General features: G+C 31.1%; 3 protein-coding genes and 1 non-coding gene across 5 annotated transcripts; 2 read left to right on the top strand and 2 right to left on the bottom strand.

Moving 5' to 3' along the window:
• Positions 1–2,374: 2,374 nt before the first annotated feature.
• Positions 2,375–2,458, top strand: TRNAL-CAA (transfer RNA leucine (anticodon CAA)). The gene has a single exon. It is a non-coding gene; the product is annotated as a tRNA-Leu (tRNA).
• Positions 2,459–4,991: 2,533 nt separating this feature from the next.
• Positions 4,992–8,837, top strand: LOC125866102 (uncharacterized). Its single transcript, XM_049546397.1, has 3 exons — positions 4,992–5,201; positions 5,327–5,392; positions 8,583–8,837. Exons 1-3 carry the CDS (start codon positions 5,154–5,156, stop codon positions 8,628–8,630), a joined length of 162 nt encoding a protein of 53 aa, XP_049402354.1. The 5' UTR covers positions 4,992–5,153; the 3' UTR covers positions 8,631–8,837.
• A 4-nt stretch (positions 8,838–8,841) lies between these two features.
• On the bottom strand, positions 8,842–19,797 carry LOC125866100 (protein TAPETUM DETERMINANT 1-like). 2 transcript variants are annotated; one of them, XM_049546396.1, is made up of 2 exons: positions 19,725–19,797; positions 8,842–9,175 (listed from the first exon to the last, which is right to left on the bottom strand). In XM_049546396.1, the coding sequence occupies exons 1-2, from the start codon at positions 19,780–19,782 to the stop codon at positions 8,865–8,867; spliced, it is 369 nt and encodes a 122-aa protein (XP_049402353.1). In that variant the 5' UTR covers positions 19,783–19,797; the 3' UTR covers positions 8,842–8,864. The 2 variants fall into 2 exon arrangements, with proteins under 2 accessions (XP_049402353.1, XP_049402351.1); XM_049546394.1 differs by lacking the exon at positions 19,725–19,797 and adding an exon at positions 10,527–10,641.
• A 6,131-nt stretch (positions 19,798–25,928) lies between these two features.
• LOC125864075 (uncharacterized) lies at positions 25,929–26,633 on the bottom strand. Its single transcript, XM_049544017.1, has one exon. It carries the CDS (start codon positions 26,631–26,633, stop codon positions 25,929–25,931), a length of 705 nt encoding a protein of 234 aa, XP_049399974.1.
• Positions 26,634–26,923: the final 290 nt, after the last annotated feature.

Consider the following 26,923-nt stretch of genomic DNA (forward strand, 5'->3'; position numbering starts at 1 on the left):
TCTTGTAGGCTGTAGCCATTGCACATCAATCCTACTTTCTTTTTAGAAATATTTCATGCATGTATCATTTTCTCAAGTTCTCTGTAATTTGTATGTGTGTATTCTTCCTCCCATATCTTCCTCAGCATCAAAGAAGAAATTGGCACTGCATCTCTTAGGATTTTACCATTATTTTGATAGGAAAAAAGGGCTAACCTTCTTTAAAAATGTCTTTTTAAAGGGGTTGCCTGATTTTCTGGTTGTTTTTAAGCAAATGAAATTTAAATTGATTTAGATGTGACTATAAAAATATACGAGGGGGCTTGTAAAGAAATGATTATGTAGTATATGAATGATGAACCAAAAAGGTGGGATCTTGTGTAAGAGAATGAAATTTCATTATTCTGGAATTCATCTTCTATGCATTTTCTAAAACCAATAAGCTTGATCTTTATTTATTAATCAAAATTGGATTGGATTTTGTTTATATATACATACTATTAGTTGTAGGTCTAGCTTAGTGTTAGTTTCTTTTAACAAAATTCATTAAAGGTTGAAGTAGCTATTTTTAAAGAAATTTTCATTTTATTTTTTATTTGAAAAATATAATATTGTAACTGTAACATTTAAACTGGTTGAACTAAGTTTAAATTTAGGGACTGCATGTCCTCCATCCAACAAGGGGCTATGCCAATTTAGACTATCAAGTTGAAATTTTGTATTTGTTGCAAGCAACTAGATTGATGAGTCACTTTTGACAAAATTCAAATTATCGAATTGAAAGAGTATATATAGATTTTGTGTTTTGGTAAATATACTATGATGTTAGATATTGGTGTAAATCTCATGTGGTTGAAAAATGAACACAGTTAAAAGTGATGCGTTTTTTATTTTTTGAAGATGGTAAAATCTATATTTATTGGTTTGGATTTTTTATTTCTCCGTCTTTATGTAGACAACTTTGGCATGGTAACATTGAATGAGTGCACACAAATGTGTTCAGTGATAGTGCATCAAAATTTTAGAGATCTCCCTTTAAATTATCAGCTTATTACATACTTTATCAAACTTTTTTATGCTTTTAACTTCTGAGTTATTTCTGTAGATTCTATTCGACAATTTTATCTACAAATAAAGATGGAAAATTACATCACTAATATATGATGTCTAAATAGTATGAGTTGTAGATAGTTTTGTTGTATATACAATGTAAGGGAATAAAGGATATGTACTTAAGCATTTACCACTACATGTTATTCCAAAATGTGAATAGAACCTTATTGTTTTGCCAAAATTATTCAAATCTTTATAGCATTGGGCCCGTGCTAACACAGGCCATATTCCTCTAGTATATATATATATATTTGATTCCATATCTTATGTCTTGATTGTGTGATAACAGGTATAGTTATTAAAAGATGGGAAAATTGTATATAATGGCAAATTAACAATTCAAATTAAATGGTATAACCACACTTTGATTTAATTGTGTCCTGTAGCAAACTGTTTGCCAGCGTCTCTCTCCCTCAAACTCTCGCTCGCCACTCTCCTCTCTCGCTCTCTCTCTCTGTGTTCTCCTCTCTCGCTTTATACACAGAAGTGTATAAATTGCGTTTCTGTTTGTATAAAGCGAGAGAAAATTGTATATACACATGCAAATACATATATATTCGTCCTATACACTTATAATTATACAATAAAAATATTCTCCTGCCCAGTTCTCTTGTGCCTTTCTCTCTTTCTCGTTTTATACAACAGAAGTGTATAAATTGCGTTTCTGTTTGTATAAAGCGAGAGAAAATTGTATATACACATGCAAATACATATATATTCGTCCTATACACTTATAATTATACAATAAAAATATTCCCCTGCCCAGTTTTATGTTTGTATAATGAAATTATACAATTCTGAAGAGGAGCCAACGAATTATACAATTGCTCTTTTTGTATATATGTATAGCGAAATAGACAGCTTTTAATTGTATATGTATAGCGAATTATACATATATATGTTTGCTATGGAGCGCAATTATGCAAACTTTGCTATAACATACAAATATGATTTTTTTGTTTGCTATATGTGAAAGTTACTCTTAAAAGATACCGTTGGTGCCTCATATTTTAATTATTAATTTTTTCCATTTATAATATCTTCAAAAATATTTAAATATATTATATTATGCTTAGGAAAATATTATTATAAAAAAACTTATTATATTTTGTAAACAATTTTGTTTTTGGTGGGCAACTTCTCTAGAATGATAGTGCAAACGACCGCCTAACTTATTGTTGATTTCAATTAAAATAGTTAAAACTCTATTATTATAGATACCTAAAGTTTTATGGTTTTGTTGTTACAATATAATCCTTAACTTTGCATTTGAAAACAATAAGTCAGGATGGCCGAGTGGTCTAAGGCGCCAGACTCAAGTTCTGGTCTTCGTAAGAGGGCGTGGGTTCAAATCCCACTTCTGACATTTTTTTTTCTTCTTTTTATGCTGTGTGACTCGTTTTGCAATGTTAATTAAATCTCAATTACTATTTTAATTTATGTTGTGTGACTCATTTAAATAAAAACTTCAGAAAAAAAATAGATTCAACTTTTTTTATTCTTTTAAAAATAAAAGTAGTGTTCCGATAAGTTTGATTTTTGTTTTGACTATTAAATTGGATATTTATCGTATCCTATTAGTAAAGAAAAAAAAAATAGATTCAAGTTTTTTTTTTCTTTTTAAAATAAAAGTAGTGTTCCAATAAGCCTGATTTTTGGTTTGACTATTAAATTGGATATTTATCGTATCCTATTAGTAAGGTTACTGTTCATGATTTGATTAAAATTTTTATTTCAAATTGAAACTGAACCAAATCAATTAAATTAATCAATATTCTTAAGGTTTGATTCTAATTTTTTTAGAATTGATACTATTTGACTTGAAATTTATTTTAGTAAACAAAAATTGATATATATATATATATATATATAATGAATTTATTTTTTTATGAATAATTTAAAACATCATACATTTGCGTTATTTATTTAAATATTGGCTCGTAATTACAGAGATAAGGATATTTAGGTGGATGTGTGTGCAATCTAGGAGAGATAAAATTAGGAATGAAGATGTTCGCGACAAGGTTTGAGTGGTTTGAGTGGTGTACAAGTTGAGAAAAGTAAGAATGAGATAGTTTAGACATGTGGAGAGGAGAAATGTAGATACCCCTACGAGGAAGTGCTAGAGGTTGACAATAACGGATATCATGAGAGGTAAAGGTAGACCAAAGAAGTATTGGTGAAGGTGATTAAAAAAAATTGATAAGAAATGTAGATACCCCTACGAGGAAGTGCTAGAGGTTGACAATAACGGATATCATGAGAGGTAAAGGTAGACCAAAGAAGTATTGGTGAAGGTGATTAAAAAAAAATGATACATCTTGAGCTTACCATGGACATGACGTTGGATAGGAGCTAGGGTTCATATGTCGCAATTTAGGGTAGAAGATTAGTTGATAGTTGAACATTCTCTCGTTTTCTTATGGGATAGACTTGATGCTCCTATTTGGACATTCTTTCTTATTCGCGGTATTAGCACATTCCCGCAGTCCTTGTTATTCAGTTTCGATTATCACCTGTGGTTGGTGTGTGCGTATTTTGATTATCGCATTATTTTGTTGTCTTATTGTTCTTTCCTTTGTACATTATATATTTCTCTTCATTTCAGATTATTTCGTTATTGCTACTACTCTCATTCATGCATTTCATTTTCCTAACTGCTTGGATATGTTTATCATAAGTCGGAGGTTTATTAAAAAGAAACTCTCTATTTCTTTGAGGTGGGGGTAACATCTACGTTTACTTTATCCTCTCCAAATTAATTTCACTTATGATATTACATTGAATTTGGTGGTGAAATTACACTGATATTTTGATTATCTTTTATTATTTTAGTTAGAAATTGTTAGTTTTGATGCCATTATTCCATTATTTGGCAAGATAATTTCCCCATACTAATTATACACTAACTTATTTCAAAATAAATAAGCAAAAAAGATAAAGTTAGTGCTAAACTTAGGGGTTGTTTAGTTTGAAGAGATGGAATAAGTTATGCTGATATAACTTATAAGTTATGATGAGATTAGTTATGCTAAGATTATATTTATAGGCTGTTTGGTTGGTCATATTCAAATAACATGTATGACGTGATTTCTAAGAATAAGTTGTGTGTTTACAAAAATACCCTCCCTTTTATTTAGTTTTTTATACTTTCTTTACAAGCTTTAGTTAATCACTCTTAAAAATAAAATTCTCATCTTATTTAACTTAAATATTTTTGTGTGTGCATTCTCATAATTATACCGTATGTTTTTAAATATAAAACATCTATCTTATTTAGCTTAAAAATAAAATTTTAATCTTAGGTTTGCTAGAGTGAAAAAGATTTTATTGTTGATGTCACTTTATTTAAGCACATATCACTCGTATATTATAAAACATCAAGATTATCTTCATTTTAATTGATATAAAATACAAATTTTCAAGTGATGATAAGACTATCTAGTTAAAACTATGTGATTCAATAGTGAAGTGAACATTTTAAGAGAAATCAAAATATAAATAAACATAAGAACTAGTCAAATAAATTCAACGTATAATATATTCATAAACAAAAAATATATTTAGATAGCATATTTTTTTAATGAAAAAAAAATATAATCATAAAAATAACGCATAGTAAAGATTGTGAATATCATTATAAATGATACTAAAAATTATTTGAATATACACGTATGTTAAAATGATGCATAAAAGAGGATTTGAAATAATATTCTTGTTATCTTACATTTTTATTATCTTAATATTAATATTCCACCCACTAATAAAAATAACTATCGCACGTTTTTCGACCAAACAAAAAATTAGGGATATTGAAAACTTCATTGAATTATTTTTTCTTATCCATCAGGCCAAAGTCCAAACGGGTTAGTTGAAAGACAATCTAGGCACCAAACGACCCATTCAGGTTCCTAATAGGCGTGTGCGCACATTCGATTGCAGCTCTCTCGTCATCACAAAACTGATACTCACAAGCTCAGGGTTTGTGAATTCTAGGGCTTCTAAAGGAGATCTAGAAGCTTCTTTCTCAGATCCCAATTTTCCTCAATTTGCAGTCGAAAATGGCGCCTCTTCCAGCACCATACTCAGGAACCAGCACTCTTGCTCTGGTAATCTTTTGTCTTCTACACTTTGATCCGTTTACGACTACTTCACTGTACATCTGGATAAAAATCTCCTCTATTAAAATGAATTTTTGATCTTAAACTATTTTGGTTGTGGTTGTTGGCGGCAGGTGGCGCGCGCATCAGCATTTACCTTTGGACTCGCTTATGGAAGCGTTAAGCTCAAGTATCTCAGGGTATTTTCCTCCCCTTTTGAATTTTTTTATTTTTGATAAGTAATTACGTAGGTTACTGAAATGAAATGGGACTGAATAAAGCGAGATTGATATAGATGATTTGTGTAGACTATTCTGAGATTGAAGCATAGCTGGTTAACCGAATACAGATTTTGCACGGGGTTTAGTTCATCAGATCATTTACTTGAAGTTCCTTAAATCTTATGATTCACTTTGAGTTTCGCGGAGCAGACATTTAATGCCTCATGTAAAATGAAATGAGCATGTGTGTAATGCAGAATAGACATAGTTGGTTTAAGTAGCCAACCTAGACAGTTTAGGATTTGCAATGTTGGTTGATTGATAGACTTTGAATTGAAACCTGACATTTAAGAGTTTCTTATAAAATTAAATGGACTAATGGATAGAGCAGAGCAGATAGGTAAGATTCATATAGCCAACCCGACCAGTCTCGAATTGAGGCATAGTTGGTTAATCGATTATTCTGGAAGTTTGAACCTGCACTGTTTTCTTTTCTTTTATTGGATATGATGTTATGTTTTCTGTTCCAGATATGATAACAAGCCCCGTTGAAATAATTCCTAAGTAGATGAGTGGATCAATTGCTAGGTATTATTGTTCATGAGGTGACTAATAAGACAAGATTAACTTTCTAAAGTGAAATTACATATCGGAATGTAGAAACTGAATGTTTTTCTAAAGAACTTGATGGAATAAGTATGAACTTGAGGACTGATTGCTAGTCTTTCTACTTTGACTTTGCTGCGAAGATTTTAGCCAAAATGATCCTCCAACTTATGCATCAAGTCTCACATAGTTGATCAGTAAAAATGACCCGAATAATCCTTCGACTTGCTAGGCTCATGACCAAATTGTCAAACTTTAATTGGGTTCAGCAAGACAGCAGCTAGAGAAATACTACTCACATGGCTGCTTAAGTAAATGTTGGTATTACTAAGAAAAATATTCATTGGAAACCACTTCTTTCCCCAATCTTGTTTTGAAGCATCAGATCTCTAGATTTTCAGACACAAGATTGGTGGAAGCAGTCATCTGCGCTTTATCATCCATTTCCTGAGTAGAGTAATCTCTACTCTCGTCTTCTCTTTTTTTATTTTTAACAATACATCTCTTTGTGTTTGGCATGCCTAACTTAGCCAAAACACAATTTCGATGAATACAATCCAAGATCTTAATATCTTAAAATCGTAATTGCGCAATAAGAACAATGCCTTAGTCTCGAACAAGTTGGGTTAGGTATATAAATCTTCACTGACCATTTTTTAAACACATCTAAGGCCATTATTATATAAAATAGAAATAACAATAAAAATAGTTTTCTTTTTTAAAAAAGAAACAATAGTAAAAATAAAAGTACATATGAGATGTTTGTTGTAATTATTATTGATGTATAAATCTCTGTAAGGTTAAACAACTCCCAAAAAGATAGCATATAAAATGGAAGTGCTAACTTGGCTAAAATATATTCTCAACTTATAGGTGCTAAATCTTTGAAAGGCTAAGCAACTCCTAGAAAAAATATGACGTAAAATAAAAGATATAACTCAACTAAATCATATTTTCAACTAATAGGTATCTTTTATTAGAACCCTTTAGGGTGGCCCAATGGTTTAGGTTTGGGACATCCATATTGGAGGTCACAAGTTCGAAACTCCTTGCCAAGGGGTTTGCCTTCTAGGTCGAGCTCGTCGCACCGGGTTTACTTAGTGTGGGTTACCTCTCTTGTGTGGTTTGCGAGCTATTGCAAAGAAGCGAGGGTTTTACCCTATGCACAACCAAAGGGTAGCGGTTGCGGGTTTCCCTTGTCGTCAAAAAAACAAAAAAGATATCTTTTATTAGATCTTTTTCTTCCATTGTGCTCCATTGTTTGTTGACTTTGCATGGCCAAGAAACTGTAGATCCTTCGAGACAACTTCCTTTCAAGTGATTTTTGGTCTACCTTGTCCTTTGTAACATCTTCACTTACCATGGTTTCATATCTATGGATCGGGGCATCAGGCAGTCAACGTAACATGATCATACCATCTCAAGCGACTTTCTCTCATTTCATCCTCAATTTGTTACTTGAACCTACTCGTGAATGTGGTCATTCTTAATCTTGTTTAGTCTTGTATAACCGCACATCCATCTTAGCACCCATATCTCTGCGACGCTCATCTTGTAGATGTGTTAGACTTTAGCAACCCAATATTTACTCCATTATTACGATTGTAACTGCGAATGAGTTATTCCCTTTCTGTACCTAATTCGAACCTTGTGCCACTAGTCCTTGAGGATGTCTCGCTTATCAAAAAATAAATAAATAGAATCTCCATATTTGATAATCATTGAACACCATTCCTCTCAAAACATACGGATCATGGTCCTGCTTATTATTTGCTTCAAGAACTAATCTTGTTGCTCTCTGATTCTTTTTTTTTCCAACAAATGTTTGTCACCTTAGTTGAGATGTGGATAAAGGAGACCGATTAACTACCGGTTTTCGAACCTTATGCCACTAGTCCTTGAGGGTTTCTCGGTTATCAAAAATAAAAATAATAATAGAATCCCCATAATGATAAATTGATGATAATTGAACACCATTCCTGTGCAAGCATATGGGTCATAGGTCCTGCTTATTATTGCTTCAAGAATTCCTCTGCTGAATTATAGAGAAAAATATTTTGAGTTGTCTTCTCTTTTACTAATCCATGTCACTTTGCTCCTATGACTTAATAATGATTTTGCAAGTCTGGATGATTTCTTTAAACTTGGCACTGGCCTCTTATCCAAGCTGTTGTAAGACTGCATCCTCTGGACTCAAATACTAATCTTGGTGCTCTCTGATTTTTATTTATTTTTCAATGAATGTTTGTCACCTTAAATGAGATGGATCTATTTGGGTTAGGTGATCTCCTCCTCCTTCATAGTGGAGGGGTGCTTTATCTAAGGGTTGATCTCAAATCTCTACTGGATAATATGTTGTTAATTCCACCTAGAAATTCACAAAAGTGGTGTGTTATGAGGATAGCATTGTTATATTATATTGTGCTACTTATCCTTGTAGCAACTGTTGCAATATATTATTTTCTTTCAATAGAGATGTTTGTAATGATAGTTAATTCTAGCTGATTTGCCTTTTTCAATCAGAGTAATTGTGACACTATTTCCCCTCTCTACTCTTTTCTAGGCAAAGGCCAAGTCTCAAAAGAAGGCTGAAGCTAAGGCACATCACTGAAAGATAACTCATGGTGGATTTGCTCTTTGCTGATAGAATAAGTTGTGGCTGATTAAACTGTATCACGTTTCGCTTGATGCTTATAGGATAATTAGATTCTGACTTGTAGCTGTTCAATATTGTGGTTTTTAATGGTTTCTCCACGATCGAATATTATTATATTTAAAGTATAAGCCCTCTCATTAAAATTCATATAACTATAGTAAATCTGCCTCTATATAGTGATTTATAGTTTCAACAGGAAGTAGTAACAAAAGTTGGCCTAAGGAAAAAAGGAGGATCCCAAGCATAAGAGAAGCTGACAGTATTCTTTCCTGGTATGACATTGCCATTGTTGACACTACACTCATTGTTTCCCAAAGGCTTGAAAATAGTTGGATCCACTGGCTCTGTTGTCTGAAAATCATTGCAAGACAATACCATTTTTTGCATTGGGCAATCACAATTGTTCACCACAACCACATTCCATTCTGGCTTTCCCTTTATTTCTACACCACTCCTTATTGTTCCAACTGTTATATTGTTCAAACCACAACTACAAACACCTACACAAACAAACATGAGGAAAAATTCATTTTTACAAGTCATGATCAGAATGATGACATTCTTTTTTGCTTTAGAATGGAGAAGGGAAAAGGCCAACTTATTTTGCCTTTTTTACCCCTCAATAGAAAGGGATTTTTTTGTTAATACAACTCACTTTTGTTCAATTATTATAAAAATACATCTCAAGTGTCATCTAAGCAAAAAGTTTTGTTAGGTTAAAAGTTGTGTGTTTGTGCTCCACATCCGTGAAGTATATAAAATTATTAGCATTTAGGTGTTGAATGAAAGAGGCATGCATCAATTCCAATTAAATCATGGTGATCTTGACGATAAAAATCAGGTCTAAAGAAATTGAATTGTTCCACTATAATGTAACCTTCTTCCTATCCAAAATAACTATTAGTCGTTTAAAAATTGTATCAAAATATTTGGTATTTTAAAGAAATAATAGGCCAGTTAATGATTTAGCGTGAGGTCTACAAGTACTTGTTTTTGTATTTAATTATCTAAACGGACACAATTGGCCGGCCAAAGGGAATTGAATAGGAACATTCAAATGAAAGATTTTCTTACCATGAATAAAAGAAAACTTGAAATCCACATTAAAAAAAAGGATATTCCATCTTGACAAAATCAATGAAATTATTATTGTGTAAAATTATTACTTTTACATGATTATGGTGTCTGGGCTAGCTGTCATGCATCTCGATTAATTTCATATGATATCTGTCATGACCTCTCACCTACAACAAGTATCAAAAGACTTTGTTCATTAAAGATAGGACATATGAGAAGGATCACCTAGTATTTTTATTTTCATTAAAGATAGGACATATGAGAAGGATCACCTAGTATTTTTATTTTCGCTAAAATATAAACTTGAAACCTGATGATTCTCAACAACTTTATAACCACTACATCACAACGCCCTTGGTTGCAGTGTAAATTATTTGGGGAAAACGATTCATCTTGATTTGATTTTTTTGTTTGGGTCAATTTAGACCAAGTTAAAAAATAACAAAATATAAAGTAGAAATAGTCTAAACAAATGATGACACATATCCTATTAGCCAAATGAATATTGAAATTTTGGAATCTCTAGATCCAACAAAAATAATTTATTCATAAACTAATTAATCTTTTTATTAAGTCAATTACTAAAGTTTTCTTCTATTTCCTTATACCACAAAAAAAAAAAACTACTACTAGCACCCCTTTTAAAGAGTAATATTACAGACCAAGTTTTATATGAAAAGAAAAGAAATTCATGATTGTATATGCAAGTAAATTAACTAATTTTTAACCAAAATGAAGTATTGTTATTAAAATCAGAAAGGCAGAAGCATTTACCTTTGGTGAGAAGTGTAAGAAGAAGAAGAAGAGTGATTGAAAGCTTAACAATGGTTTCCATTAGGGAAAATGATCTCTTTGTTGATGTAGATATTGATTGTGGCTTCTCTCTTCTCTCTCTCTCTCTCTCTATATATATATATATAATAAAAATAAATAAATAATACATAATATATGAAGAATAAAGTTTGTTCAATATTAGCCATATAAATATATGAGGTTAAGGGTCCCTTGTAATTAATGTATGATTTTATATATGTTAATAATAGTCATATGGTTGCCGTGTACAACTCTCTTTTGGATTTTTGATAAGTTAATGCCATCATATTCATGTAACTAATTTTATTTGTCGAGAATAATTTCACAAACCTCTTCTAAGATTTCGACTTATAATTTCTATTTATATTTGGGAAATAACATAAGTGTTTCTATGTAACTTTTGTACTAATTATAATTATACAGTTATGTTTTTTTTACTTTGATGTCCCTAAATTAATTAATTATATATATATATATATATATATATGTTCCATTGTAATTTATGTAGTTAATCATTATTTTTTTGTTCTTTTCTTTTTTATTTTGCTGATTTTTCTTCTTCTTTTCTTTCATTTATCCTTTTCTCTCTCCATTTTTTAGTCAAATTATGTTATTCTTTATTTTTGTTTCATATTCATACTGAATTATGACTTTTTTTTCTTTTAATTAAAGCAACCTTCAGGCCATTTATTCAAAATAGAAAAACTTATGCGGAATGACAAACCTTTAGAGTATATTATGTAATGTAGCTACAATTGAGAAAAATTGTAATTTGCGGTAACCGTTTTGCAAAATTTTGTTATTCGGTTTCTAATTGTATAAATCTAGAAATTGTATAATTCGGCTCTTGATTATATAAATTCAGATTTTATATATGCTTCAGAATTTGTATATGCTTACCCTAGTTATTTGTAAGCAATTTGTTGATACATTTGATTTGTATAAGTTATGAATTCATAATAAATTACCCCTTTTGTGTATTGGCAAGCGAAATATACAAACAAAGTTCTGATTTTTTTTTTAATGTATTAATACAAAATTTGTATATACTTACCATGTTTGTATATTGACAAACAAAAATATCCATAACAAACAAAACTATAATATGAAACGTAACTAAACAAATTGTAGTTATAGAACGTAATTAAATTTAAGCTCTTTGCTATTTATGAAATTTTTTCTTTAAAATAAAATATGAATTTTGTCTTAGCCCAAATAGTGAGCCCAAACCTAAAAACAAAAATGAAGAAAAATAAACTTGAAAAACAAGAAACTAAAAAAGAGGAATTTAAAAGAAGGATCTAGAAATCCTTTTGTCCTCATCGTAGTTGACTTTTATGGCCAATGAACATGGCCTCTCTGGTGAAGAAACGCGATGACAAGGAGCGTAGTAGACAAAGCTCACTCACCACATAGCAACAAAATTAGATCCTAGCGAATTACGTTTGAACATATCTTATAAAAATACAATTACTTAACTTATATTGTAAAAATATGACCTAACTTAATTCAATATGCACTAATATACATCCGAAATAAAATAACATACAGAACTTTCATGTATTTTTTTTTTTATAAAAATATTTAAAAACTTGATATACAAGATTATATATCCGGTATACAAAAATTATAAGAGGTATTTATACATTTATATACAACTACCAAATTCATTCCAAAACATCTCAAAAACTTCACCATCACCCAAAATTTAGAATTATACTTCTCAATACATAATCGATCTTTTGCAACAATGTCCACTCGAAACAAAGTTTGTTTGCAAAAAATCAATTATCAAACTTTGAATATTCGAACTTTAACAATGGCTGAACATCAATCCTCAGTTGAGTTTGTGGAGTTTTTTTTAATGAGAATATGTTAGCAATAGTGGACTTTCATTATGAAGCAAGGTGGGAAATAAATGTCTTTGATAAGTCTATTGAGATGAAGATCGAAAGTGAATTATTGAGATGATTCTTGGAATAGAAATTCAATCCCAATTTTTTATGGTAGAAAGTATAAAAAATAAGATGCCTTTAATGTGAATTTATGAAAGAAATATTAATAAGAATCAATTGATAGCAATGATGGAGTTTTATTATGGAGGAAAACATAAAATTGAGCCAATTTAGGTAAGTATTGAAAACCTTAACTAAATTATTGTAATTTTATGAGTTACACTATAATGTAATTATCTCTTGTTTTTTTTTCTCATTTTCCTTCCATTAATTTATGCAATATAAGATGTCTTGGTGTTGTTTTGATGGAATCCAAAAACGAAAAAAATATTCATAAACACTTACATAAATTCATATTCCTTCCATTAATTTATGCAACATTCTCTTTTATTTGTTGAGATTTAAATTATGTGAAATTTACTTAATATTTTAAAATGTATTTCTTATTATATTAACATGAGAAAAATTACAATTTTTAATATTTCTCATATATATTTTTTAATTATATAAATTTGATTTTAAAATAGAGTTATTAATCAAATTAAATTTAACTTTAAAGATTAGTTATTAACTTTTGATAAGCGAAAATGAAGTCCATTACTCAAATTGTCACTCGACTATCCTATATGACCTCTATTAAAGTCCTGTTCCTTTTGTTAGTAACCAAAAAGTAACTTAACAAATATCTCTATTATCCAATAATATCAATTTTTTTTTAAAAACCTTTTGTAATACTATAATTTTTAAATCTATTTCATAGACCTTAACTTATAAAATATTTTTAAATATAAAGAGTAAGGAACCATTTGGTAGGAGGTATTAATCAAAATAGTCCATAGATTAAATTTTAGTCCAACAAAAACATTGTTTGATTACTTTATTTAACATAATTCATGGATTAGTTATACCTCATACAAGGTCTTATTTTATCCCTAGAAAAGGGAGGGATACCTAATCCAAAGTTTAATAATCCTTGGATAAGACCCCTAAATGATTAAACTATCCCCAAATCTTTTTTCCTAAATTTCTTATGTAATTTAATGCTGTTTTTTATTTATATTAGAATAGTTATAAATATTCTTTTAAATTCTCCAAATTCGTTCCATGTATTTTGATGATTTCACAAACTAATTTTTTTTTTTCTCCGTGTTTGATTTGCTATTTTGGTTGATTTTTTTTCCGACAATTTTTTAATGTAGTTTGTCGATTGCAATTTAATGTAGTTTTCTTTTATAAATAAGTTTCGTCTATTTGAATAATTTAAGTTGTCTTAAATCTATATTAAGTTTAAGGTATATTTGACCAACAAAAAAATAAAAATATACCGTGCTATCAAGGATAGTGACACATCACACCTCAAAATTACTAATTTTTTTTTATATTTTAGTAATTAACTTGACTAGTTAAATGAAATAGAAAATCTCATAATAATCCAAGGGTATAATAGGAAAGAAGTTTTTTCTAGAGTCTTAAATCAAACATAAAATTAGGTGAGAAGCAATGAACCAAACACTTGATAAAAATCAATACCTGCATTACTAAACTCTGCGTTACTAATCCCTGCATTACTAATCCATGCGTTACGATAATTTTTTAATTTTAAATTTACATATGATGTATTTAAGATAATAAAATTAAATGATATTTCAGTATATTCTTTATATCTTTAGTTTAAGACAACAAAATTTAAAAGTGTTTTTGTCTTTTTATTTTTTTACTTAAAAGTCATTTAAAGTTGACTCTTTTTTTTAAAAAATTTAAAAGCTACTTTTTAAAAACGGCTTCTTATTCTTCAAAACATAGTTAGAGTGAGTTATTTTAAATATTTTTAAATTAATTAATAATTTAAAGTATTTTTTATATTGTTTGAATAAAATTTAAAAAATATTTATAAATACTTAAAATTAACCAAAAACTATAAGTACGTCCAAACAAGCCTTTAATGGTATTGCGAATTTAAGTACTTCCAAGATGATCCTTATATTTTGTACTTGATTATATGAACCGGTAGTCTTTCATAACTTATGAATTATAAGTAGGTGAATATAACTTTCTATTATCGAATTCATCTGAATTCAGTACAATACGTGACATAACATAAATTTATTAGGAGATACAAATTCAATAATTCAGAGATAAGAGGAGTGAACCTTGCTTTATTAGGCATTGATATTATAAAAGTACTTATTTGGCAATAGATGAAACTTGTAGTAGTGGCTAGATTTAAATGCATAGCAAATAATTACGATTTTATAATAGTACCTATTTAGCAATAGAAGAAACATGTAGTAGTAGCTAAATTTTAAGAGTCAAGCAAGATTTATCTTATTTAACTATAGCTCTCGCCGTTCCTCATAAATAATTTTTNTTACATAAATTCATATTCCTTCCATTAATTTATGCAACATTCTCTTTTATTTGTTGAGATTTAAATTATGTGAAATTTACTTAATATTTTAAAATGTATTTCTTATTATATTAACATGAGAAAAATTACAATTTTTAATATTTCTCATATATATTTTTTAATTATATAAATTTGATTTTAAAATAGAGTTATTAATCAAATTAAATTTAACTTTAAAGATTAGTTATTAACTTTTGATAAGCGAAAATGAAGTCCATTACTCAAATTGTCTCTCGACTATCCTATATGACCTCTATTAAAGTCCTGTTCCTTTTGTTAGTAACAAAAAAGCAGCTTAACAAATATCTATATTATCCTAATAATATAAAAAAAAAAAATTAAAAACCTTTTATAAGACTATAATTTTTAAATCTATTTCATAGACCTTTACTTATAAAATATTTTTAAATATAAAGAGTAAGAGTCAAGCAAGATTTATCTTATTTAACTATAGCTCTTGCCGTTCCTCATAAATAATTTTTTTTCTATAGTTATAAATAAGAGATTAACAATAAACCTTATCGCCAAATTATGTTTCTCCATGAAAAATAGCATGGGACAAAGGGAGCAAAGATATATTTTTAATTATGATATTTTAAGGAATATGTAAAAAAGAAACACGATAATTAATATGGGATGGATGGATTATAATTAGGAGCATCAAAAGTGGATCATATACATATCCCCCTTCATCTCAAAATACTAGTTGTGTTTTTCATATATATGTCTTTTAAGAAAATATTAATCAGAAGTAATGTTTGACTATTATCATTATTTATGTTTTAATAAGATATAATTTTTTCATGCAATATTATTTAGAGCCCGTTTGGATTAATTTATTTTCAGTATTTGTAAGTCAAAATAGCTTTAAAGCACTTCTAGAGTGTTTGGGTAAATAAAAAAAAAGTGTTTATAAGCACATTGTTTTAAGCTAAAATGATTAAAATAAGTTAAAAATCGGAGTTAGAATTTATAGTTTATTACTTTTGACCGATAAACTAACAAAAATCTAAACTGGCTCTTACTCTTTTCTTCTTTTTTTTTGTGTGTCATAATTGAGGTGTTTGTGGTGGTTAAGAAAAGTTACTACTAAAGATAAAAATGAAAAAAAAAATTAATTCTATTTTAAACTTTCTATTTTTATTAGTTCATGTTTGACTTGACACACACTTAAAAATGATTGGTAAAATGATAAGTTTACTAAAAAGCACTTCTTACGTTTCATATTACTTGATCCTTATTGACCTGACACACTCTTTAAGAAAACTTTAATTAGATGTGTATTTTACTAAAATAATTTTATTAATGATTCTTTAGAATTCTAAATTTGATTATTACTACTACTATTATTATTATTACTCCTATATTATATAGTTACTTAATTTAAAAATAATATAGAAAAAGTATAAAACATAAAGTCTGTGCAATATAGCCGAAAAATAGAAAAAATGATTTTTTTTCCATGGCTACATAATTATCTTGAAAGTCATGCTGCTTATTGTTTAAATTAGGTGTTATATGCCCGTGCAAGTACGGTCCAACAAATTGAGATTAAATGTATTAATGATTGTTTGGTATGAGGATATGCAAGATCATTTTATTATGAGTTTGATTAGTCATATTAGTTAGTCTCAAGATTATTCATCTCATTTGTATTATAATGATAGAATAAGTTATCGCATATATATAATAAACTAATTAATCTCATAAGATATTTCAATCCCATGGAATAACTTTGTCTATTCCATTCTCGTATCAAACGATCCCTAATAGTACAATTCATTCTTGTGAACATAGAGCAAATGCCACTTAATAAATTCAAATTAAAAAATATTAGTATAAGCAAGCACATAAAAATTCTACATGTTTTGTAATTTGAATATTTATGTCAATCAATTGTGTTAGGTCAATTGATATGCTATCCATCATATATTTTAAATTTTTTAAACGACAAATCATAAGAACTATTCTGTAGATACACTCTCTCTGTTTTAGTAATTTTTTTTGTTTGTTTTTTCGTTTTAGTTTGTTTACAAAAATACATTTTCCCCTGTTGATAACAATTAATTATTTTCAACTTTCCACTTCATATGTTTAAGACCACAAGATTAAAGGACATTTTGGTACACTAACTTTCTACATCACATGTTTAAGATTACAAGATTAATGAAAATTTTGATACATTCTACATATCTTTAGTTTAATATCATAAATTTCAAAATTATTCTTTACTTTCTTAAACTTTATGTCGATTTAAAATCAAACAAATAATTTGAAACGAATGAAAATATTAATTGTAACCTACATAGTGCAAACAAACTTCCCTTAACTCCTCACTCCCACGTATAACAACATTCACGTTAATTGTGTTAGGAAAATATATTGCAAATATGATGAAAAAGTCCAAACTATCCCTAAGTAGAAATTTAATGACAATAAACTAACATGTTGATACCAAATTATTTGACTCATGCTTCTATAATAGTAGAATTTAAACAAGAGTCATAATAGGATCGACCTACAAATGCTAGAAACAAATGAAGTCTGGATATCATTTGTCAAAACAGTGAATATTGGAAAATGAAGGCAAATCATAACAACATACCCAGTTCAATCCCACGGTAAGATTTAGGGAGGGTAGGATGTACACATACCATATGGTTCACTATAATGTCATTGCACACTTATAACTAGAAACTTAGGAGCTAGTGGCAACTTCATTCGCTTCGCTAGCTCACTCCGTACATATTTGGCTTTTGGCTTTTGGCTTCAAACCAGAAATTGTCACCTCTTTTCCTCTTTCATCTCCAAAAATAGAAGCACAAATATTGTATAATGATGTAAAAGTATGTATAAACACCCTTTTATACACTATTATTCACTGTTATACAAGCTTGATATATTGTCTACAGTTTGTATATAATTATTGTATATCACGTATAAACACTGTTGTGAAAAAGATTAACTATGCGGGTTTATACTAAACATATGGCTACGTAGGTAATAGTAATTTTTGAAAAAAAAATCATTTTCATTAAACAAGTGACATTAGTTTATTTGGCCCAATCATAAATAAAATGATTTATTCGAGTTAACTCAAAACAACTAAAAACAATTTGTTCGTACCGGTTCTTCCTTAGACTTATTTTAGACAAGGACTTAGCTTCTTCATCCATTGAAAATATTGGGTCCTTCTTAGAAATCCAGATTCAACAATACCAAAAAAATAAATTCGAATTAATCGAATTATATATATAGGTTGAGTCTAATATCCACATGAACTAATACATTAGTATCACCTACGTATTTAATTAATGCTTCACATATGTCATCTCATTATAATTCCATTAAAAAGACATATACTTTTAATCGTAAAGGGTACGTAATTGGGATTTCAATAGATGGATTAAGAGAGTCGTTTTAAACCAAAACATTTAAGGTTAAGAGCATTTGAGGTCCAACAAGTGAAAGGAGAACATATTAGAATCCTCATTAAAACTCAAATTATAATTATACAGTCAGGTGGCTGAACACCCCATCGACAACTACCTCAACATCATATAATAGTAAATTATAGTTTCAACATGTAGCATTAACAGAAGTTGGCCTAAGAAAAAAAGGAGGATCCCAAGCATAAGAAAACTTGATAGTATCCTTTCCTTTTATGGCATTGCCATTGTTGACACTACATGCATTGTTTTCCAAAGGCTTGAAAATAGTTGGATCCACTGGTTCTGTTGTCTTAAAGTCATAGCAAGACAATACCAATTTTTGCATTGGGCAATCACAATTGTTCACCACAACCACATTCCATTCTGGCATTCACTTTATTTCTACACCACTCCTTATTGTTCCAATTGTTATATTGTTCAAACCACAACTACAAATACCTACACAATCAAACAAAAAATATCTCGTATTATATAAGAGAGAGTTGAGGCTGAAGCAGACAACAATTCATGCGCAACATAAATTTTACCTCACTAGTAGTTTAATCATGGTAATCTTGACTATAAAAATCAGATCTAAGGAATTAAATTGTCCATTGTATTGTTTGTATATGTGCTACTTTTTTTTTAAAACCCTGAATAAATATTAGTTAATTTTTGAATAATTAAATTTGTTTCAAAATATTTGACATTTTAAAGAAATAATAGACCACTAAATGATTTGGGGTGAGGACTATGAGTATTTGTATTTAATTATCTAAATGGGCACAATTGGCCGGGTATGGGAATTAAATATGAACATTTAAATGAAAGATTTTTTTACCAAGAATAAAAGAAAATTTGACCATCCACATTAAGAAAAAAGGATATTTCGTCTTGACATACGTAACCCATTAATTAATGAAAATATTGTAGTGTAAATTATTTGGGGGGAAAGATTCATCTTGATTTGATTTATTTGTTTGGGTCAATTTAGACAAGTTAAAGAATAACAAAAAAATAAAGTAGAAGTCGTCTAAACAAATGATGACGAGTGTCATATAGCAGAAAGGTTGCTAGGCTTTTTCTTATTCTTGATGATAGAATTTTTGGAATCTCAAGAGATCCAACAAAAATAATTTATTTATAACTTAATAAATCTTTTTTTATTAATTCCTAATGTTATTTCGTTACATCACTTGAAAAAGCACGCTAAGAAAGGTTGTTTATATAGTTTTTTCTGTACCAAGAATCGTATGAAAACAAAAGAAATGCATATGCATATACAAATATAAATTTATAATAATCTGCACATCACACATATACATATACTAGTTATTATTAAAACCAAAAAGCTAGAAGCATTTACCTTTGGTGAGAAGTGTAAGGAGAAGGATAGTGAAACAAAGCTTAACAATTGTTTCCATTAGGGAAATGATTTCTTTGTTGATGTAGATATTGATTGTGGCTTCTCTCTTCTGTATGAAGAATAAAGTTTTGTCCAATTAGTCATATTTATTATATATGGTTAAGGGTTCATTGTAATTAATGCATGATTTTAAATTTTAATGCATAATTTTATATATGTTAATAGTAGTCATATGTTTGCCGTGTACAACTGTCTTTAAGATTTTTGATAAGTTAATGACACCATATCCATGTAACTAATTTCATTTATGGAAAATTACACAAATCTCTTCTAAGATTTCTACTTATAATTTCTATATTTATTTTTGGGAAATAACTTTAAATGTTATGTTCCAGTGAGAAATATTAATTAAATATATAAGTTACTGATGTTCTATAATGAAGTAAATTAGCTTAATGAGAAATTAATTTTATTTATAATAATCAAAACTCTAATATTTATTTATACCAGTGAAAATAGAGAGAATAATAACTATACAAATATATTTCGATGTAGAAAACACAAAATAACTAATTTAATTATGGTCAACTTTTTACATATTGTATTTATTCAAATTTTAAACTATAATTTATGTAATACCCTATTAATGTCAATCAAAACTTGTTTATTTATATAGACAATAGAGAATGCCCCCGCTGTTTATATTACTTGACCCTCATTCTAAAAATAGTTGTTTTAATTTACTTGTCCAATTTATAAAATCAAAAGAATTTTTTAATATTTTTTTTTCATTTCTATGCTTAATATTAAATAGGGAAAAGACATAAATTTCCTTCTGAATTTATCTTGAAAAGTCACTTACACGCTTAAACGATCATGATGATTGATGATCTATTAAACATCTTTACTACTCAAAAGTGAATTTAATATCACCATAAGACGTGTAACACCACTCTCACAGGGTGTGATGTAATACACTCGACACAACTGTCACGCCCCGAGCCTACACCCTGGACGTAACTGGTACTCGAAAATCATTGATGGTCCCCAAACGAACCCTTGGCCTGACTCAATACTTAGCGGAAGACTTACTCAACAATATGTGAACTCAAAAAGTAAAGGTTTTCTCAAAAACAGTCTCAAAATAGATACTCAAAATATTTTAAAGAAAATATATATTCAACTGGCCAAAAAGAGGCAACTCAAGTCTAAAACATTAACAATTGAAAATGAAACAGAATTCTCAAAACTCTACTGTCTATGAAGCCTCTAACAACTACGATGGAAGTCGGAACAAGGCCCACAACATCCTAACAAAACTGAAATGTAAATGGAAATCCTTCGGAAGCAAGGAGGCCCACCAAAGCAACTTTGGAACTGCAAGTGGTATCAACGGTGCACCTATTGATGACCCTGAACTCCTGTATCTGCATCATAAAAGATACAAGCCAAATGACGTCAGTACATGGAATGTACAAGCATGCAAGGGGACCTCTAAAGCACATATATAGACTTGAACTGATAAAAAAGGAAAAACATACTCACTTCATCTCAATTCAACTCAAAGATACTCAAGGATACTAAAAAATGTTCAAACTCAGAAATACTCAACTCAATTCAATATAAAAGCAACAATAAAAATGCATTATAAAGAAAGCTTTTAAAATAGTAGATAATAACTCCATGTATTTAAAAATACAATAATAACTCTTTTACTCTTATTTGGGACTAGATTCTCTAACCGACAACCATCACTATGAGTTACGTAATGATACAATGTCTCGCCCACGCTGTCAGAACTGTCTTATACCTTGCTGGAGTATAAGTCATCCTCAACTAAGTGGATCCACTAAGCTATTCTTAAAAACAATAATGAATCATCTAAAAAGTATGACCATTTACCCCACATTGGCATACATGGTATATGAGGACTTTGAGTTGTCTGAACTCGTCCCCATATCAGTGCTCAATACTACTCCCACTAATATAACTCATGTTCATATGTTTAAAACATTTCTTCATCCTCAAACTTTGAGATTATTACTCAAATGGTTCTCTTAAAAGAGATAGTGCTCAAAACTCCTCGTGAACTCATTTGAAAATCAAGGTTTCCTTCTCATTTTAAATGTAAAACATTTACTCTTGGGAATACTTAGTTCCCATATGTTCATTTTTAAAAACAAAACTAAACTCTCCTNTCTTCATCCTCAAACTTTGAGATTATTACTCAAATGGTTCTCTTAAAAGAGATAGTGCTCAAAACTCCTCGTGAACTCATTTGAAAATCAAGGTTTCCTTCTTATTTTAAATGTAAAATATTTACTCTTGGGAATACTTAGTTCCCATATGTTCATTTTTAAAAACGAAACTCAACTCTCCTCATCCTCATACTCATGTACTCAAGTCTTAAAACAAGTTTTAAAAGTTTGCAAAAGACTTCTCAGAATGCTCAGAGAAACACCTCAAACTTTACTCTTAACTCTATCTTGAATTAGAATTATGAATTCTAGAGTTATGATTCATGATATGTAGGATCTCTTGATGATTAAGAGTAGTTTGGATAGTTGATAATAAGAAACGAATGAAGACACAATCTGGGGAATAGAAGCGTGACGTGGGAGAGAATTTAAATATTTGGTTGTGAATTAATTTTTTATACAGAGGACTCCGTATCCTCTCCGTGACATGGAGAGGGGGTGATTATCTGGAGGATGAAATTTAAAACGCCTCCGCGATGTGGATCTGGGCACCTATTTTTGTCCGATCTTTTCTTTCTCTCCCAAACTCGATTCAATTCATTCCCAAAGCAGTTATACGATCAAAGTTCACAAAAAATTCATAAACCCAAAACAGTATCAATGAAACCCACACAAAGAACTATCAATTAACTCAACTCATTCATAAACTCTGGCCTCAAGAACTCAAAACAAAACTCTATTACCAATTAAACTCAAGAACTTCTCAAGAACTTAATAATCAACATAAAAAATGGATTCATGGGTAAACAATTACATGATTGATTTGAGGGCAAACAAACCCAACACAATGGAAGCTTACATACCTCATTAGGATCAAATTATTGGCAAAATTCCTCAAAAATCGCAAAAGTCTTAAACGCTTGAAGCCTTTCTCCCTTTTCTCTGCTTGAACTAAGCCCTAACTTTCTAAACGATTTTAGACTTTAGCGTAATCTGATTCTAATCATCTTTGACACCTAATTTGGGTGTACAAATGTGTGGACTAAGTAGGGGTAAGGAAAAGACCAAAATACCCCTCCATAATTCGGATAAATTTCCTTAACTGGACAGGCTAAATTCAAACGGGCATATCTTCCTCATCCAAGCTTGGACTTTAGTAAACTCGGTGTCGTTTGAAAGAGGGCTCAAAGATCTTTCATTTGATATCTCATGGGCCACCTAACTTATCATGTGTTGAAAGTTATGGTTGTTTGAAGTTGACCCTAAACTCACAATTGAAGTGTAACTTGCACAAATCTCAATTTAGCTTTTTCCAATTTAGTTCTTTCTGAAATTAGTTCTTTCCAAGACCGAGGTGTTACAACAACCCTCAAGAAAAATTTAATTAGAATATTTCACTTAACTAATCTTATAAATAATATTTGGAACTCTACATTTGACTACTACTATTACTACTAAAAAAAACTCAATTAGCCAAATTTGACAAGTAAATGAAACACCTCTTTTTTGTATACATGTAAAATAAAATGAAGAGAATAATAAGGACAATATTAATATTAAGATGTTTGTTACGCCGTAATTTTACTATCTTTAGAAAAATTACTTTTTTTTAAATGTTCTAAGTATAAAATATTTTGAGAAAATTACTTAGAAAAGAGTCACCACTTAATTTTTTAAAGAAATTAGGAAAACTTAATTTAAAAAGACTCTAACAGATGAAGTCTTCAAAAATTTAGAGAAAAATGGGTAACAACAACAACAACATACCCCAGTGAAATCCCACTAAGTGGGGTCTGGGGAGGTAGAGTGTACGCATACCTTACCACTACCTCGTGGAGGTAGAGAGGCTGTTTCCGGAAGACCCTCAGCTCAAGTACATCAAATCCAAGTAAAAGAAGAGGAACCAATATATAAAACATAACATCCAATAAGAAAAATAGTGTATAATCAACAAAGGAGACAATAACATCAAGAAAATACTGTGAGAGGTGAAACACAGTAAACAACATATGGCTATAGGTATCACAGACAAAAACTACAAGTGCAAGGCTATCACTACTACAAACGCTACCAACCCATACCCTCGCAAGGAAAGACAACACGCTAACCCTACTAACCTTCAACCTTAATACGTGACCTCCACTCCTTCCTATCTAGAGTCATGTCCTCGGTAATGTGAAGCTGAGCCAAGTCCTGTCTAATCACCTCTCCCCAATACTTCTTAGGCCTACCTCTACCCCTCCGCGTACCCTCTACAACCAGCCCCTCGCACCTCCTCACTGGGGCGTCTGCGCACCGTCTCTTCACATGCCCAAACCATCTCAGTCTCGCTTCCCTCAGTTTGTCCACCACAGAGGCCACTCCCACTTTCTCCCGGATAACCTCATTCCTAATCTTATCGCTCCTAGTGTGCCCACACATCCATCTCAATATCCTCATCTCCGCAACATGCATTTTTTGAATATGTGAGTTCTTGACTGGCCAACACTCCGCTCCATACAACAAGGCCGGTCTAACTACCACTCTGTAGAACTTACCTTTAAGTTTATGTGGAACTTTCTTATCACACAAGACTCCAGAGGCAAGCCTCCATTTCATTCAAGCAACCCCAATGTGATGTGTGACATCATCGTCTATGTCTCCACTTCGTTGGATTACAGACCCAATATACTTAAAACTTTCTTTCTTAGGAATGATCTGTGTGTCAAGTCTCACTTCCCCATCTGCCTCATCCAACGCATAACTGAATTTGCACCCCAAATATTCTGTTTGGTCCTACTCAACCTGAACCTTTTGGGCTCCAGCGTTTGTCTCCACACATTCAACCTCGCATTAACTCTGTCTCGCGTCTCATCAATCAGTACTATGTCATCTACAAATAACATACACCATGGGACCTTCTCCTGAATAGACCGCGTCAACTCATCCATCACCAAAGCAAATAGAAAAGGGCTAAGGACTGATCCCTGATGCAGCCACATCTCAACTGGGAAATGTTTCGAGTCTCATCCAACCGTTCTAACCCGAGTCTTGGCTCCACCGTACATGTCCTTTATCGCCCTAATATAAATCATTGGGACACCTTTAGCCTTCAAGCACCTCTAGAGGACATTCCTCGGTACTTTGTTATAAGTCTTTTCAAGGTCAATGAACAACATATGTAGGTCTCTCTTCCTTTCTCTATATTTTTCTACCAGTCTTCGCATAAGATGAATGGCTTCGATAGTCGATCATCCCGGCATGAATCCAAACTGATTCTCAGAAATGGACACCCTTCTTCTCACCCTCATCTTCACCACTCTTTCCCAAATCTTCATAGTATAGCTTAACAGTTTGATACCCATGTAGTTGTTACAGTTTTGGATATCACCCTTGTTTTTATACAACGGAACCATTGTACTCCACCTCCATTCATCAGACATCTTTGTTGTCTTAAAAATAACATTAAACAGCCCAGTTAACTACTATATACCTGCCTTGTCCGTGCTCTTCCAAAATTCCACCGGAATCTCATCGGGTCCGGTCGCTTTTCCCCTGCTTATCCTACTAATAGCACGTATAACCTCCTCGATCCTAAAACACCTACAGTACCCAAAGTCCCGAAGTCTTTCAGAGTGCGCCAAATCACCCAATATAATGTCTCCATCCCCTTCTTCATTTAAAAGTTTGTGAAAGTATGTTCGCCATCTTTGCTTGATGGAGGTCTCTTCCACCAATACTTTGCCTTCCTCATCCTTGATACACTTCACTTGGTCCAAGTTGCGAGCCTTCCTCTCTCTTGCTTTTGTGAGCCTATACAATTTCTTATCCCAGCTTTGTCCCCCAGCTCGACATACAAGCGTTCGAAAGCTACCGTCTTAGCCTTCGTAACTGCTAATTTAGCTTCTGTCTTTGTTGTCTTATAAACCCTCTTAAGCGTCCGCTTCTCTTCCTCATCTACGCACTCCACCAACTTTGTGTATGCTGCCTTCTTTGCTTCCACTTTGCCTTGGACTTCCCCATTCCACTACCAATCTCCTTTATGGCCTCTAAAGTTACCCCTTGATACCCCAAACACCTTTGAAGCAACTTCCCTAATGCAACTAGCTGCTTTATTCCACATGGTGTCTGCATCCCCGTTACCACTCCAAGCCCCCATCCCAGTCAACTTCTCGCCCATCTCCCGAGAAAGGGCAGTGGTCAAGCCACCCCATTTAATCCTCGGTCGATAAAAAACAATCTTTTTCCTCCTATCCTTCTTAATTTCCAGGTCCATCACCAAAAGCTTGTGTTGGGTAGTAAGATTTTCACTTGGGATAACCTTGCAATCCTTACAGAGACCTCTATCACCCTTCCTAAGTAGTAAGTAATCTATCTGAGTCTTAGCTGTCGAGCTACGAAAGGTAACCATGTGGTTTTCCTTCTTCGGAAAGCATGAGTTAGCAATCACCAACTCAAAGGCTTTAGCGAAATCCAGAAGCGAAGTTCCACCTCCATTTCTCTCCCCAAAACCAAAGCCTCCATGAACATCATCAAAGCCACTAGAAGTTGCCCCAATATGGCCATTAAAATCTTCACCAATGACAAGTCTCTCAGTGTTCAGTATACCTCTAACTACCTCATCCAAATCCTCATAAAAGAGCTTTTTGGCCTCCTTGTCCAAGCCCACTTGAGGCGCATAAGCACTAATAACACTGAAGGTATATCCTCCAATGACTAGCTTAATCGTCATCAACCTATCATTGATCCTACTAACCTCCACCACTTGCTCCCTCAATTCCCCATCTACTAAAATACCCACTCCATTTCTATCCCTTGAGCCTCCTGAGTACCACAACTTAAACCCGTCGACATCCCGAGCCTTGGAATCTACCCATCTAGTCTCTTGGACACAAGCTATATTTATCTTTCTATTCTTGAGAATTTTTTTTCACTAGCTCTATGGACTTCCCCGTCAACGAACCTATGTTCCATGATCCTACCCTCAATTTATGGGGACCCGTAACCCACTTACCACTATTT

This window comes from Solanum stenotomum, chromosome 5 (genome assembly GCF_019186545.1).
Source record: "Solanum stenotomum isolate F172 chromosome 5, ASM1918654v1, whole genome shotgun sequence".
In the NCBI taxonomy this organism is placed as follows: domain Eukaryota; kingdom Viridiplantae; phylum Streptophyta; class Magnoliopsida; order Solanales; family Solanaceae; genus Solanum; species Solanum stenotomum.

What these genes read in the sequence shown, in the direction of transcription:
- LOC125866100 (XM_049546394.1), bottom strand. Translation starts at nt 10,587, where the DNA reads ATGGAAACCATTGTTAAGCTTTCAATCACTCTTCTTCTTCTTCTTACA. An exon ending in TCTTACACTTCTCACCAAAG is followed by an intron (nt 9,176 to 10,526) that starts GTAAATGCTTCT and finishes TTGTTTGTGTAG; the next exon opens with GTGTTTGTAGTTGTGGTTTG.
- LOC125864075 (XM_049544017.1), bottom strand. Translation starts at nt 26,633, where the DNA reads ATGACGATTAAGCTAGTCATTGGAGGATATACCTTCAGTGTTATTAGT.
- LOC125866102 (XM_049546397.1), top strand. Translation starts at nt 5,154, where the DNA reads ATGGCGCCTCTTCCAGCACCATACTCAGGAACCAGCACTCTTGCTCTG. An exon ending in GAACCAGCACTCTTGCTCTG is followed by an intron (nt 5,202 to 5,326) that starts GTAATCTTTTGT and finishes TGTTGGCGGCAG; the next exon opens with GTGGCGCGCGCATCAGCATT. An exon ending in TTAAGCTCAAGTATCTCAGG is followed by an intron (nt 5,393 to 8,582) that starts GTATTTTCCTCC and finishes ACTCTTTTCTAG; the next exon opens with GCAAAGGCCAAGTCTCAAAA.